This window comes from Pristiophorus japonicus, unplaced genomic scaffold (assembly GCF_044704955.1).
Source record: "Pristiophorus japonicus isolate sPriJap1 unplaced genomic scaffold, sPriJap1.hap1 HAP1_SCAFFOLD_417, whole genome shotgun sequence".
Classification (NCBI taxonomy): Eukaryota; Metazoa; Chordata; class Chondrichthyes; family Pristiophoridae; genus Pristiophorus; species Pristiophorus japonicus.
The window spans coordinates 54,663-69,258 of NW_027254058.1; the positions used below are offsets into that span (position 1 = coordinate 54,663).

Genomic DNA, 14,596 nt, shown 5'->3' on the forward strand with positions numbered 1-14,596 from the left:
ACAACTGAATGACTGGTTGGGCGGTTTCAGGGGGCAGTAAATGGTCAGCCACATTATTGTGGGTCTGGATCATATATAGGCTCAGACCAGGTAAGGACATCAGTGAACCACGACAATCCGATAGTCTCATGGTCACCATTACTGAGACTAGCTTTTTAATTCCAGATTGATTTAATTTACTGAATATAAATTCCCCAGCTGCCGTGGTGGGGTTTGAACCCACATCTCCAGATTGTTAGTCCAGGTCCCTGGATTAGTAGTGGAGTAACCCCTGTGTTCTAACATAACCCCTCTGCAACTCCATCCCCACCCCCAACAACCCCCCCCCCCACCCACGCCCGACACACCCCTCGAACCCCACACCCACATCCCCCCCCACCCACGCCCGACACACCCCTCAATCCCCACACCCCCCCCCACCCACCCCTCGATCCCCACACCCCCCCCCACCCACCCCTCGATCCCCACACCCCCCCCACCCACCCCTCGATCCCCACACCCCCCCCCACCCACCCCTCGATCCCCACACCCCCCCCACCCACGCCCGACACACCCCTCGATCCCCACACCCCCCCACCCACACCGACACACCCCTCGAACCCCACACCCACATCCCCCCCCCACCCACACCTCGACCCACACCCTCCCCCCCCCGCAACCCACGCCCGACACACCCCTCAACCTCCGCACCGCTCCCCCCACCCCCCCGACACTCCCCAACACGCCCCCCCCCCCACCCGAAGGTGAAATAAAGACATGAGCCAGCCATTGCGTGCAAGGTGTTGAGGATATAGATTTTTATAATGCTTACAGTTTCACTCTGTGATGATTACCGGAGGGATGAAATTTACAGGGGGACAAGCTGTCAGATGACCCCCAGTCAGTGTGAATACTGAACGCTGAGTCCTGAGAACTCTCAGCGCAGTGGGGCGATGGCCTGGTGCCCTCGCTGACTGGGCTGGCCGCTCTTTACCAAGCCCCTCGGTGTCAGGGACCACTGCCTCTCGAACTATCAGTCCGACCTGAGGTGTGAGAGGGCAGTAGGTCCCAGTGTCCGATACTGTGAGCAGCGCCAGTCACCACCCACACCAAAACAAGCCTCAAAACTTTATATTACTATATATATATATATATATATATAGATTTATATTTATATAATTAAACCTGGATGAAAAATTAAGAATAATGTAAATAAATAAAGATTTATTCATTTAGACTCCATTCCGAGTCTGAAATCATTTCAACAATAAGTGAAGGGCAGGTGAGAGCCGGAGAGAATGGCACCGTGTGTGGGCAGTCAGGGGTCGGGGGGCAGTCAGGGGGGGGGGGGTGTGGAGGGCAGTCGGGGGGGGGAGGAGGGCAGTCAGTCGGGGGGTGTGTGTGTGTGTATGGAGGGCAGTCAGTTGGGGGGGGCAAGGGCACTCAGTCGGCAGGGGGGGGGCGAGGTCAGTCAGTCGTGGGGGGGGGGGGGGAGGGCAGGGCGAGGGCAGTCAGTCGGGGGTTGGGGGTGTATGAAGGGCAGTCAGTTGGGGGGGGCAAGGGCACTCAGTCGGCGGGAGAGGGGGCGAGGTCAGTCAGTCATGGGGGGGGTGGGCGAGGGCAGTCAGTCGGTGGTTGGGGGAGGGGTGTGTGGAGGGCAGTCAGTTGGTGGGGGGGGGGGCGAGGGCACTCAGTCGGGGGTTGGGGGAGGGGTGTGTGGAGGGCAGTCAGTTGGTGGGGGGGGGGGCGAGGGCAGTCAGTCGGGGTGTGTGGGGGGCAGTTGGGGGTTGGGGGGGGGTGAGGGCAGTCAGTCGGGGTGTGTGGGGGGCAGTCGGGGGTTGGGGTGAGGGCAGTCAGTCGGGGTGTGTGGGGGGCAGTCGGGGGTTGGGGTGAGGGCAGTCAGTCGGTAGGGGGGGGGGGGGGTGTGAGGGGCAGTCGGGGGGCTGTCCTGCCGCAGACGCCCAGGCTCAGCCACTCCCGCACGGTTGGCAGTTCCGGCCCTGGTGCCGAGCCCGGCAATGATGTGGTGCAGCCTCGCCCAGAGAATGTCAGGGTATCAGGAGCTGGCACCGAGCGGTGTGGGAGCACCATCACTCCTGGCCCCTGAATGTCAGGGGGTGCACAGCAGGTGACCTGGGACAGTGCCGGTGTAGTTGGGTGTGAAAGGGGCTGTTAAGCTTGCCATCAAAATGTGACTTTTACACCAAATTAGATCATTTCTTTTTCATTTAAAAAAAATCACCAATTTTGCGGTGTGACTTATACAAAGACGGAACGTAATTACACCACCACTCCCACATCAGATGACTGTACAGCAACATTTACAGAATCTCCGTGAACGGCTCCTGTCACAGAGCGGCGTCCCGTGATGCGAGAGCGCCGGCAGGTAACGTTACGTCACGTTACATTTCATAGCAGCGTCATGTAACGTTACAGAATGCCGTTATGTCACAGCGCCGTCACGTCACGTTAACCTCTAACATGTGGTCGTCCTGGCTTGGGAGCACAAGGATCTGCATACTGGCGCTTGTGTTGAAGACCTGGCCAGTGGAGAACGGTAACAAGCGTGGCATCGGCACGCCCTTGTGCTCGCTGCTACCTGAGGAATGGGTGCTTCCACGGCTCCTCAAACTGCTGATCTCCACCTGATCATCAAGGTTCTTGTCCAAGGACAGGGTGTCGTTCTCGATCCAACTATCTGCAGGGGCAGCAACCACAGAATAAAACACTCGTCACCACAGAAACATCGCCAGTACTGTACCCCAGTGTGATACAGTGACAGACCTGTACACACCAGTACAGTACCCCAGTGTTATAGAGTGACAGACCTGTACCCACCAGTACTGTACCCCAGTGTTATACAGTGACAGACCTGTACCCACCAGTACTGTACCCCAGTGTTATACAGTGACAGACCTGTACCCACCAGTACTGTACCCCACTGTTATACAGTGACAGACCTGTACCCACCAGTACTGTACCCCAGTGTTATACAGTGACAGACCTGTACCCACCAGTACTGTACCCTAGTGTTATACAGTGATGACCTGTACCCACCAGTACTGTACCCCAGTGTTATAGTGACAGACCTGTACCCACCAGTACTGTACCCCAGTGTTATACAGTGACAGACCTGTACCCACCAGTACTGTACCCTAGTGTTATACAGTGACAGACCTGTACCCGCCAGTACTGTACCCCAGTGTTATACAGTGACAGACCTGTACCCGCCAGTACTGTAACCCAGTGTTATACACTGACAGACCTGTACCCGCCAGTACTGTACCGCATTGTTATACTGTGACAGACCTGTACCCACCAGTACTGTACCCCAGTGTTATACAGACAGACCTGTACCCGCCAGTACTGTACCCCAGTGTTATACAGCACCAGACCTGTACCCACCAGTATTGTACCCCAGTGTTATACAGTGACGGACTTGTACCCACCAGTACTGTACCCCAGTGTTATACAGTGACAGACCTGTACTCATCAGTACTGTACCCCAGTGTTATACGGTGACAGACCTGTACCCACTAGTACTGTACCCCAGTGTTATACAGTGACAGACCTGTACCCACCAGTATTGTACCTCAGTGTTATACAGTGACAGACCTGTACCCACCAGTACTGTACCCCAGTGTTATACAGTGACAGACCTGTACCCACCAGTACTGTACCCCAGTGTTATACAGTGACAGACCTGTACCCACCAGTATTGTACCCCAGTGTTATACAGTGACAGACCTGTACCCACTACCCCCTCCGCCCCTTACACCTCTCCCTGCTAATCCAATTAAATCCAATTTGCTCCCCTCCCCTAGTTCCATAACCCCTACGACATAAATAGGACAAACAAAGAGGTTCTGCTGAGGAATTATGAGCAGCTAGGGGCCAAATTAAAAAGCAGAACCACAAAGGTAATAATCTCTGGATTACTACCTGAGCCACGAGCAAATGTGCATAGGGTAAATAAGATCAGAGAGTTAAACACGTGGCTTAAAGACTGGTGTGGGAGAAATGGGTTTTGGTTCATGGGACACTGGCACCAGTACTGAGGTAAGAGGGAGCTGTTCCGTTGGGACGGGCTCCACTTAAACCCTGCTGGGACTAAGGTCCTGGCAAATCGAATAACTAGGGCTGTAGAGAGTCTTTAAACTAAATAGCGGGGGAGGAGGGTACAGGTGAGCGGAAATTTAAAAATCAAAGAATAAGGAGAAGGCAATAGAACAGGGTAGCACCGGGGGAAATGAAAACCACAGCGTGACGGGAAGGTACAGAATGTATAAACATAAAGGTGAATCTGAAAGTGGGGTCAAAGCAGGAAAAAATGGTAAAAAAGCAAATTTAAAAGCTCTTTGAATGCACGCAGCATTCATAACAAAATAGATGAGTTGACAGCACAAATAGATACAAATGAGTATGATCTGATAGCCATTACAGAGACATGGTTGTAAGGTGACCAAGGCTGGGAACTAAATATTCAGGGGTATTTGTCAATTGGGAAGGACAGACAGAAAGGAAAAGGAGGTGGGGTAGCTCTGTTAATAAAGGATGAGATCAGTGAGTTAGTGGGAAACGATATTGGTTCAGAAGATCAAGATGCAGAATCAGTTTGAATGGAGGTGAGGAATAATAAGGGGAAAAAGTCGCTGGTGGGCGTAGTCTATAGGCCCCCTAACAGTAGCTACACTGTTGGGCGGAGTATAAATCAAGAAATAATGGAGGCTTGTAAAAAGGGAACAGCAATAACCATGAGTGATTTTAAACTTCATATTGATTGGACAAAGCAAATTGGCCAGGGTAGCTTTGAGGAAGAGTTCATAGAGTGTATCCGGGATAGTTTTTGAACAGTACGTTGCAGAACCAACCAGGGAGCAGGCTATCTTCGATCTGGTACTGTGTAATGAGACAGGATTAATAAATGATCTCGTAGTGAAGGATCCTCTTGGAATGAGTGACCATAATATGGTTGAATTTCAAATCAAGTTGGAGGGTGAGAAAGTGAATCTCAAATCAGTGTCGAAGCTTAAATAAAGGAGACTACAAAGGTATGAAGGCAGAGTTGGCTAAAGTGGACTGGGAAAATAGATTAAAGTGTGGGACGGTTGATAAGCAGTAGCAGACATTTAAGGAGATATTTTATAACTCTCAAGAAAAATATATCCCAATGAGAAGGAAAGACTGCAAGAGAAGGGATAACCATCCGTGGCTAACTAAGGAAATAAGGGATGGTATCAAATTGAAAACAAGGGCATACAATGTGGCCAAGACTCGTGGGAGGACAGCAAAGAATGACTAAAAAAAAATAAAGAGAGGGAAGATAGAACATAAGAACATAAGAAATAGGAGCAGGAATAGGCCATACGACCCCTTGAGCCTGCTCCGCCATTCAATAAGATCATGGCTGATCTGATCATGGACTCAGCTCCACTTCCCTGCCCGCTCCCCATAACCCTTACCCCCTTATCGTTTAAGAAATTATCTATTTCTGTTTTAAATTTATTCAATGTCCCAGCTTCCACAGTTCTCTGAGGCAGCGAATTCCACAGATTTACAACCCTCAGAGAAGAAATTTCTCCTCATCTCAGTTTTAAATGGGCGGCCCCTTTTTCTAAGATCATGCCCTCTAGTTCTGGCCTCCCCCATCAGTGGAAACATCCTCTCTGTATCCACCGTGTCAAGCCCCCTCATAATCTTACACGTTTCGATAAGATCACCTCTCATTCTTCTGAATTCCAATGAGTACAGGCCCAACCTACTCAACCTTTCCTCATAAGTCAACCTCCTCATCTCCAGAATCAACCTAGTGAACCTTCTCTGAACTGCCTCCAAAGCAAGTATATCCTTTTGTAAATATGGAAACCAAAACTGCACGCAGTATTCCAGGTGTGGCCTCACCAATACCCTGTATAACTAGCAAAACTTCCCTGCTTTTATACTCCATCCCCTTTGCAATAAAGGCCAAGATACCATTGGCCTTCCTGATCACTTGCTGTACCTGCATACTATCCTTTTGTGTTTCATACACAAGTACCCCTCTTGTACTGCGGCACTTTGCCATCTTTCTCCATTTAAATAATAACTTGCTCTTTGATTTTTTTCTGCCAAAGTGCATGACCTTGCACTTTCCAACATTATATGCCATTTACCAAATTCACTGAGCCTGTCTATGTCCTTTTGCAGATTTTGTGTGTCCTCCTCACACATTGCTTTTCCTCCCATCTTTGTGGAAACAGACACAGAAACATAGAAAATAGGTGCAGGAGTAGGCCATTCGGCCCTTGGAGCCTGCACCACCATTCAACGAGTTCATGGCTGAACATGCAACTTCAGTACCCCATTCCTGCTTTCTCGCCATAGCCCTTGATCCCCCTAGTAGTAAGGACTACATCTAACTCCTTTTTGAATATATTTAGTGAATTGGCCTCAACGACTTTCTGTGGTAGAGAATTTCACAGGTTCACCACTCTCTGGGTGAAGAAGTTTCTCCTCATCTCAGTCCTAAATGGCTTAGCCCTTATCCTTAGACTGTGACCCCTGGTTCTGGACTTTCCCAACATTGGGAACATTCTTCCTGCATCTAACCTGTCTAAACCCATCAGAATTTTAAACGTTTCTATGAGATCCCCTCTCATTCTTCTGAACTCCAGTGAATACAAGCCCAGTTGATCCAGTCTTTCTTGATATGTCAGTCCCACCATCCCGGGAATCAGTCTGGTGAACCTTCGCTGCACTCCCTCAATAGCAAGAATGTCCTTCCTCAAGTTAGGAGACCAAAACTGTACACAATACTCCAGGTGTGGCCTCACCAAGGCCCTGTACAACCGTAGTAACACCTCCCTGCCCCTGTACTCAAATCCCCTCGCTATGAAGGCCAACATGCCATTTGCCTTCTTAACCGCCTGCTGTACCTGCATGCCAACCTTCAATGACTGATGTACCATGACACCCAGGTCTCGTTGCACCTCCCCTTTTCCTAATCTGTCACCATTCAGATAATAGTCTGTCTCTCTGTTTTTACCACCAAAGTGGATAACCTCACATTTATCCACATTATACTTCATCTGCCATTCATTTGCCCACTCACCTAACCTATCCAAGTCACTCTGCAGCCTCATAGCATCCTCCTCGCAGCTCACACTGCCACCCAACTTAGTGTCATCCGCAGATTTGGAGATTCTACATTTAATTCCCTCGTCTAAATCATTAATGTACAATGTAAACAGCTGGGGCCCCAGCACTGAACCTTGCGGTACCCCACTAGCCACTGCCTGCCATTCTGAAAAGTACCCATTTACTCCTACTCTTTGCTTCCTGTCTGACAACCATTTCTCAATCCACGTCAGCACACTACCCCCAATCCCATGTGCTTTAACTTTGCACATTAATCTCTTGTGTGGGACCCTGTTGAAATACACCAGATCAACTGGTTCCCCCTTGTCCACTCTACTGGAAACATCCTCAAAAAATTCCAGAAGATTTGTCAAGCATGATTTCCCTTTCACAAATCCATGCTGACTTGGACCTATCATGTCACCTCTTCCCAAATGCGCTGCTATGACATCCTTAATAATTGATTCCATCATTTTACCCACTACCGATATCAGGCTGACCGGTCTATAATTCCCTGTTTTCTTTCTTCTTCCTTTTTTAAAAAGTGGGGTTACATTGGCTACCCTCCACTCCAAAGGAACTGATCCAGAGTCTATGGAATGTTGGAAAATGACTGTCAATGCATCCGCTATTTCCAAGGCCACCTCCTTAAGTACTCTGGGATGCAGTCCATCAGGCCATGGGGATTTATCGGCCTTCAATCCCATCAATTTCCCCAACACAATTCCCCGACTAATAAGGATTTCCCTCAGTTGCTCCTTCTTACTAGACCCTCTGACCCCTTTTATATCCGGAAGGTTGTTTGTGTCCTCCTTAGTGAATACCGAACCAAAGTACTTGTTCAATTGGTCTGCCATTTCTTTGTTCCCCGTTATGACTTCCCCCGATTCTGACTGCAGGGGATCTACATTTGTCTTTACTAACCTTTTTCTCTTTACATATCTCAAAGCTTTTGCAGTCCATTTTAATGTTCCCTGCAAGCATCCTCTCGTACACTATTTTCCCTGCCCTAATCAAACCCTTTGTCCTCCTCTGCTGAGTTCTAAATTTCTCCCAGTCCCCAGGTTCGCTGCTATTTCTGGCCAATTTGTATGCCACTTACTTGGCTTTAATACTATCCCTGATTTCCCTTGATAGCCACAGTTGAGCCACCTTCCCTTTTTTATTTTTACGCCAGACCCCGGGTATAAACACTGTCCCCCAGTATAAACACACGCCCCGGGTATTCAGCGTTTAGGAAGGATAGACAGAAAGGAAAAGGAGGCGGGATGGCGTTGCTGGTTAAAGAGGAAATTAATGCAATTGTAAGGAAGGACATTAGCTTGGATGATGTGGAATCGGTATGGGTGTAGCTACGGAATACCAAAGGGCAAAAAACGCTGGTGGGAGTTGTGTACAGGCCACCAAACAGTAGTAGTGAGGTTGGGGACAGCATCAAACAAGAAATAAGGGATGCATGCAATAAAGGTACAGCAGTAATCATGGGCGATTTTAATCTACATACTGATTGGGCTAACCTAACTGGTACCAATGTAGTGGAGGAGGATTTCCTGGAGTGTATTAGGGATGGTTTTCTGGACCAATATGTCGAGGAACCAACCAGAGAGCTGGCCATCCTAGACTGGGTGATGTGTAATGAGAAAGGACTAATTAGCAATTTTGTTGTGCGAGGCCTCTTGGGGAAGAGCGACCATAATATGGTAGAATTCTGTATTAAGATGGAGAGTGACACAGTTAATTCAGAAACTAGGGTCCTGAACTTAAGGAAAGGTAACTTTGATGGTATGAGGCGCGAATTGGCTAGATTAGACTGGCAAATGATACTTAAAGGGTTGACGGTGGATAGGCAATGGAAAACCTTTAAAGATCACATGAATGAACTTCAGCAATTGTACATCCCTGTCTGGAGTAAAAATGAAACGGGGAAGATGATCTAACAAGGGAAATTAAGGATAGTGTTAAATCCAAGGAAGAGGCATACAAATTAGCCAGAAAAAGTAGCAAGCTGGAGGACTGGGAGAAATTTAGAATACAGCAGAGGAGGACAAAGGGTTTAATTAAAAAGGGGAAAATAGAGTATGAGAGGAAGCCTGCCGGAAACATAAAAAATTACTGCAAAAGCTTCTATAGATATGTGAAGAGAAAAAGATTAGTGAAGACAAATGTTGGTCCCTTGCAGTCGGATTCGGGTGAATTTATAATGGGGAACAAAGAAATGGCAGAACAATTGAACAAATACTTTGGTTCTGTCTTCACGAAGGAAGACACAAATAACCTTCCGGAAATACTAGGGGACTGAGGATCTAGCGAGAAGGAGGAACTGAAGGAAATCCTTATTAGTCAGCAAATTGTGTTAGGGAAGTTGATGGGATTGAAGGCCGATAAATCCCCAGGCCTGATAGTCTGCATCCCAGAGTATCTAAGGAAGTGGCCCTAGAAATAGTAGCTGCATTGGTGATCATTTTCCAACAGTCTATTGACTCTGGATCCGTTCCAATGGACTGGAGGGTAGCTAATGTAACACCACTTTTTAAAAAAGGAGGGAGAGAGAAAACAGGTAATTATAGACCAATTAGCCTGACATCAGTAGTGGGGAAAATGTTGGAATCAATTATTAAGTATGAAATAGCAGCACATTTGGAAAGCAGTGAAAGGATAGGTCCAAGTCAGCATGGATTTATGAAAGGGAAATCATGCTTGACAAATCTTCTGGAATTTTTTGAGGATGTAACTCGTAGAGTAGACAGGGGAGAACCAGGATGTGGTGCATTTGGACTTTCAAAAGGCTTTTGACAAGGTCTCGCACAAGAGATTGGTGTGCAAAATCAAAGCACATGGTATCGGGGGTAATGTACGGACGTGGATAGAAAACTGGTTGGCAGACAGGAAGCAGAGAGTCGGGATAAACGGGTCCTTTTCAGAATGGCAGGCAGTGACCAGGAGTGCCGCAGGGCTCAGTGCTGGGACCCCAGCTCTTTACAATATACATTAATGATTTGGATGATGGAATTGAGTGCAATATCTCCAAGTTTGCGGATGATACTAAACTGGCGGTGTGAGCTTGAGGAGGAAGCTAAGAGGCTGCAGGGTGATTTGGACAGGTTAGTGTATATAATGTGGATAAATGTGAAGTTATCCACTTTGGGGGCAAAAACACGAAGGCAGAATATTATCTGAATGACGGTAGATTAGGAAAAGGGGAGGTGCAGCGAGACCCAGGTGTCATGGTTCATCAGTCATTGAAAGTTGGCTTGCAGGTACAGCAGGTGGTGAAGAAGGCAAATGATATGTTGGCCTTCATAGCAAGGGGATTTGAGTATAGGATCATGGAAGTCTTACTGCAGTTGTACAGGGCCTTGGTGAGGCCCCACCTGGAATATTGTGTTCAGTTTTGGTCTCCTAATCTGAGGAAGGACATTCTTGCTATTGAGTGAGTGCAGCGGAGGTTCACCAGACTGATTCCTGGGATGGCAGAACTGACATATGAGGAGAGACTGGATCGACTGGGCCTGTATTCACTTGAGTTTAGAAGGATGAGAGGGGATCTCATAGAAACATATAAAATTCTGAAGGGACTGGACAGGTTAGATGCAGGAAGAATGTTCCCAATGTTGGGGAAGTCCAGAACCAGGGGACACAGTCTAAGGATAAGGGGTAAGCCATTTAGGACTGAGATGAGGAAGAACTACTTCACTCAGAGAGTTGTTAACCTATGGAATTCCCTACCGCAGAGAGTTGTTGATGCCAGTTCATTGGATATATTCAAGAGGGAGTTAGATATGGCCCTTGCAGCTAAAGGGATCAAGGAGTATGGAGAGAAAGCAGGAACGGGGTACTGAAGGAATGATCAGCCATGATCTTATTGAATGGTGGTGCAGGCTCGAAGGGCCGAATGGCCTACTGCTGCACCTATTTTCTATGTTTCTAGTGGATGCATTGGTTGTCGTCTGCCAAAATTCCCTGGAGTCTGGGAAGGTCCCAGTGGGTTGGAAAACCGCAAATGTAACGCCCCTATTTAAAAAAGGAGAGAGACAGAAAGCAGGAAACTATAGACCAGTTAGCCTAACATCTGTTGTTGGGAAAATGCTGGAGTCCATTATTAAGGAAGCAATAGCAGGACATTTAGAAAAGCATGATTATATGAAAGGGAAATCATGTTTGGCAAATTTGCTGGAGTTCTTTGAGGATGTAACGAGCAGGGTGGATAAAGGGGGAACCAGTGGATGTGGTGTATTTGGATTTCCAGAAGGCATTTGACAAGGTGCCACATAAAAGATTACTGCACAAGATTAAAGTTCACGGGGTTAGGGGTAATATATTAGCATGGATAGAGGATTGGCTAACTAACAGAGAACAGAGAGTCGGGATAAATGGGTCATTTCCCATTCAGTAACTAGTGGGGTGGCACAGGGATCAGTGCTGGGACCCCAACTATTTACAATCTATATTAATGATTTGGATGAAGGGACTGAGTGTATTGTAGCCAAGTTTGTTGATGATACAAAGATAGGTAGGAAAGCAAATTGTGAGGAGGACACAAAAAATCTGCAAAGGGATATAGACAGGCTAAGTGAGTGGGCAACAATTTGGCAGATGGAGTATAATGTGGGAAAATGTGAGGTTAACCACTTTGGCAGAAAAAATTGAAAAGCAAATTATAATTTAAATGAAGAAAAATCGCAAAGTTCTGCAGTATAGAAGGACCTGGGGGTCCTTGTACATGAAACACAAAAAGTTAGTATGCAGGTACAGCAAGTAATCAGGAAGGCAAATGGAATGTTGGTCTTCATTGCAAGGGGGATAGAGTATAAAAGCAGAGAAGTCCTGCTACAACTGTACAGGATATTGGTGAGGCCACACCTGGAGTACTGCGTACAGTTTTGGTCACCGTATTTAAGGAAGGATATACTTGCATTGGAGGCTGTTCAGAGAAGGTTCACGAGGTTGATTGCGGAGATGAGAGGGTTGACTTATGAGGATAGGTTGAATGGATTGGGCCTATACTCATGAGAGTTCAGAAGAATGAGAGGTGATCTTATCGAAAGATATAGGATAATGTGGATGCTCGACAAGGATGCAGAGAGGATATTTCCACTCAGGGGAAACTAAAACTATGGGACATAGTCTCCGAATAAGAGGCCACCATTTAAAACTGAGTTGAGGAGGAATTTCTTCTCTGAGGGTTGTAAATCTGTGGAATTCTCTGCCCCAGAGAGCTGTGGAGGCTGGGTCATTGAATATATTTCAGGCGGAGATCGACAGATTTTTGAGCGATAAGGAAATAAAGGGGAGCGGGCCGGGAAGTGGAGCCGAGCCCAAGATCAGATCAGCGATGATCTTATTAAATGGCAGAGCAGGCTCAAGGGGTCAAATGGCCGTCTTCTGCTCCTATTTCTTATGTTCACGTTCTCCAACAGTCTGCTGTGTGGGGCCTTGTCAAAGACTTTCAGTAGTTTGATCGAACTCTTACCCGTGTCCGTTTGCCCGGGCTGGCAGGGCTGGAAGGGAAGGTACTTGAAGAGTTTGACGTCTGGGAATGGCAGGAACCCGGCGAACAGCGGCATCACTTCCATGTGCACCTTGTGAGTGGCCCGGGCAGCCACGGGCATGGAGACCACCCCGGAACTCTTGCCACACACCGCCCAGTTACTGCTGTTGTCAACAACTGTAAAGAATAAACAGACTATTTTAACACTCTGTAGAACTGGAGCAATTACCACTGCCTGGCTCAGGACGAGGGCTGTGCAGTCTTACCTCAATCACCTCTTAAACAATAGTTCTGCTGTAGACCAAGCGACAGTTGATGTATCATGTGTCAGCATGGAGCACGGGTTAGATACAGAGTAAAGCTCCCTCTACACTGTCCCATCAAACACTCCCAGAGCAGGTACAGCATGAGTTAGATACAGAGTAAAGCTCCCTCTACACTGTCCCATCAAATACTCCCAGGGCAGGTACAGCACGGGGTTAGATACAGACCAAAGCTCCCTCTACACTGTCCCCATCAGACAGTCCCAGACAGGTACGAGAGTATGAGAGGAAGCTTGCCAGAAACATAAAAACTGACTGCAAAAGCTTCTATAGATATGTGAAGAGAAAAAGATTAGTGAAGACAAACGTAGGTCCCTTGCAGTCGGATTCGGGTAAATTTATAATGGGGAACAAAGAAATGGCAGACCAACTGAACACGTACTTTGGTTCTGTCTTCACAAATAACCTTCCGGATGTACTAGGGGACCGAGGGTCTAGTGAGAAGGAGGAACTGAAGGATATCCTTATTAGGCGGGAAATTGTGTTAGGGAAATTGACGGGATTGAAGGCCAATAAATCCCCAGGGCCTGATAGTCTACATCCCAGAGTACTTAAGGAAGTGGCCTTAGAAATAGTGGATGCATTGGTGATAATTTTCCAACAGTCTATCGACTCTAGATCAGTTCCTATGGACTGGAGGGTTGCTAATGTATCACTTTTTAGAAAAGGAGGGAGAGAGAAAACGGGTAATTATAGACCTGTTAGCCTGACATCAGTGGTGGGGAAAATGTTGGAATCAATCATTAAGGATGAAATAGCAGCGCATTTGGAGAGCAGTGATAGGATTGGTCCAAGTCAGCATGGATTTATGAAAGGGAAATCATGCTTGACAAATCTTCTGGAATTTTTTGAGGATGTAACTGGTAGAGTGGACAAGGGAGAACCAGTGGATGTGGTGTATTTGGACTTTCAAAAGGCTTTTGACAAGGTCTCACACAGGAGATTGGTGTGCAATATCAAAGCACATGGTATTGGGGGTAATGTACTGATGTGGATAGAGAACTGGTTGGCAGACAGGAAGCAGAGAGTCAGGATTAACGGGTCCTTTTCAGAATGGCAGGCAGTGACTAGTGGAGTGCCGCAGGGCTCAGTGCTGGGACCCCAGTTATTTACAATATACATTAATGATTTGGATGATGGAATTGAGTGTAATATCTCCAAGTTTGAGATGACACTAAACTGGGTGGCGGTGTGAGCTGTGAGGAGGACGCTATGAGGCTGCAGGGTGATTTGGACAGGTTAGGTGAGTGGGCAAATACATGGCAGATGCAGTATAATGTGGATAAATGAGGTTATCCACTTTGGGGGCAAAAACACGAAGGCAGAATATTATCTGAATGGCAGCAGATTAGGAAAAGGGGAGGTGCAGCGAGACCTGGGTGCCATAGTTCATCAGTCATTGAAAGTTGGCATGCAGGTACAGCAGGCGGTGAAGAAGGCAAATGGTATGTTGGCCTTTATAGCTAGGGGATTTGAGTATAGGAGCAGTGGAGTCTTGCTGCAGTTGTACAGGGCCTTGGTGAGGCCCCACTGGAATAGTGTGTTCAGTTTTGAGGAAGGACGTTCTTGCTATTGAGGGAGTGCAGCAGAGGTTCACCAGACTGATTCCAGGGATGGCTTGGCTGACATATGAGGAGAGACTGGATCAACTGGGCCTTTATACACTGGAGTTTAGAAGGATGAGAGGGGA

At 47.4% G+C, this 14,596-nt stretch overlaps 1 protein-coding gene across 1 annotated transcript in view; it reads right to left on the minus strand.

Annotated features, from left to right (window-relative positions):
- Nucleotides 1-768: 768 nt before the first annotated feature.
- Nucleotides 769-14,596, minus strand: part of trappc10 (trafficking protein particle complex subunit 10) — a 64,867-nt gene continuing 51,039 nt past the window's right edge. The window contains exons 12-13 of the mRNA XM_070873102.1: nucleotides 12,566-12,760; nucleotides 769-2,677 (exon numbers count right to left, since the gene is read on the minus strand). Coding sequence (XP_070729203.1) covers nucleotides 2,439-2,677; nucleotides 12,566-12,760 — 434 coding nt within the window. The 3' untranslated portion in view covers nucleotides 769-2,438. The remainder of the gene's footprint in view (nucleotides 2,678-12,565; nucleotides 12,761-14,596) is intronic.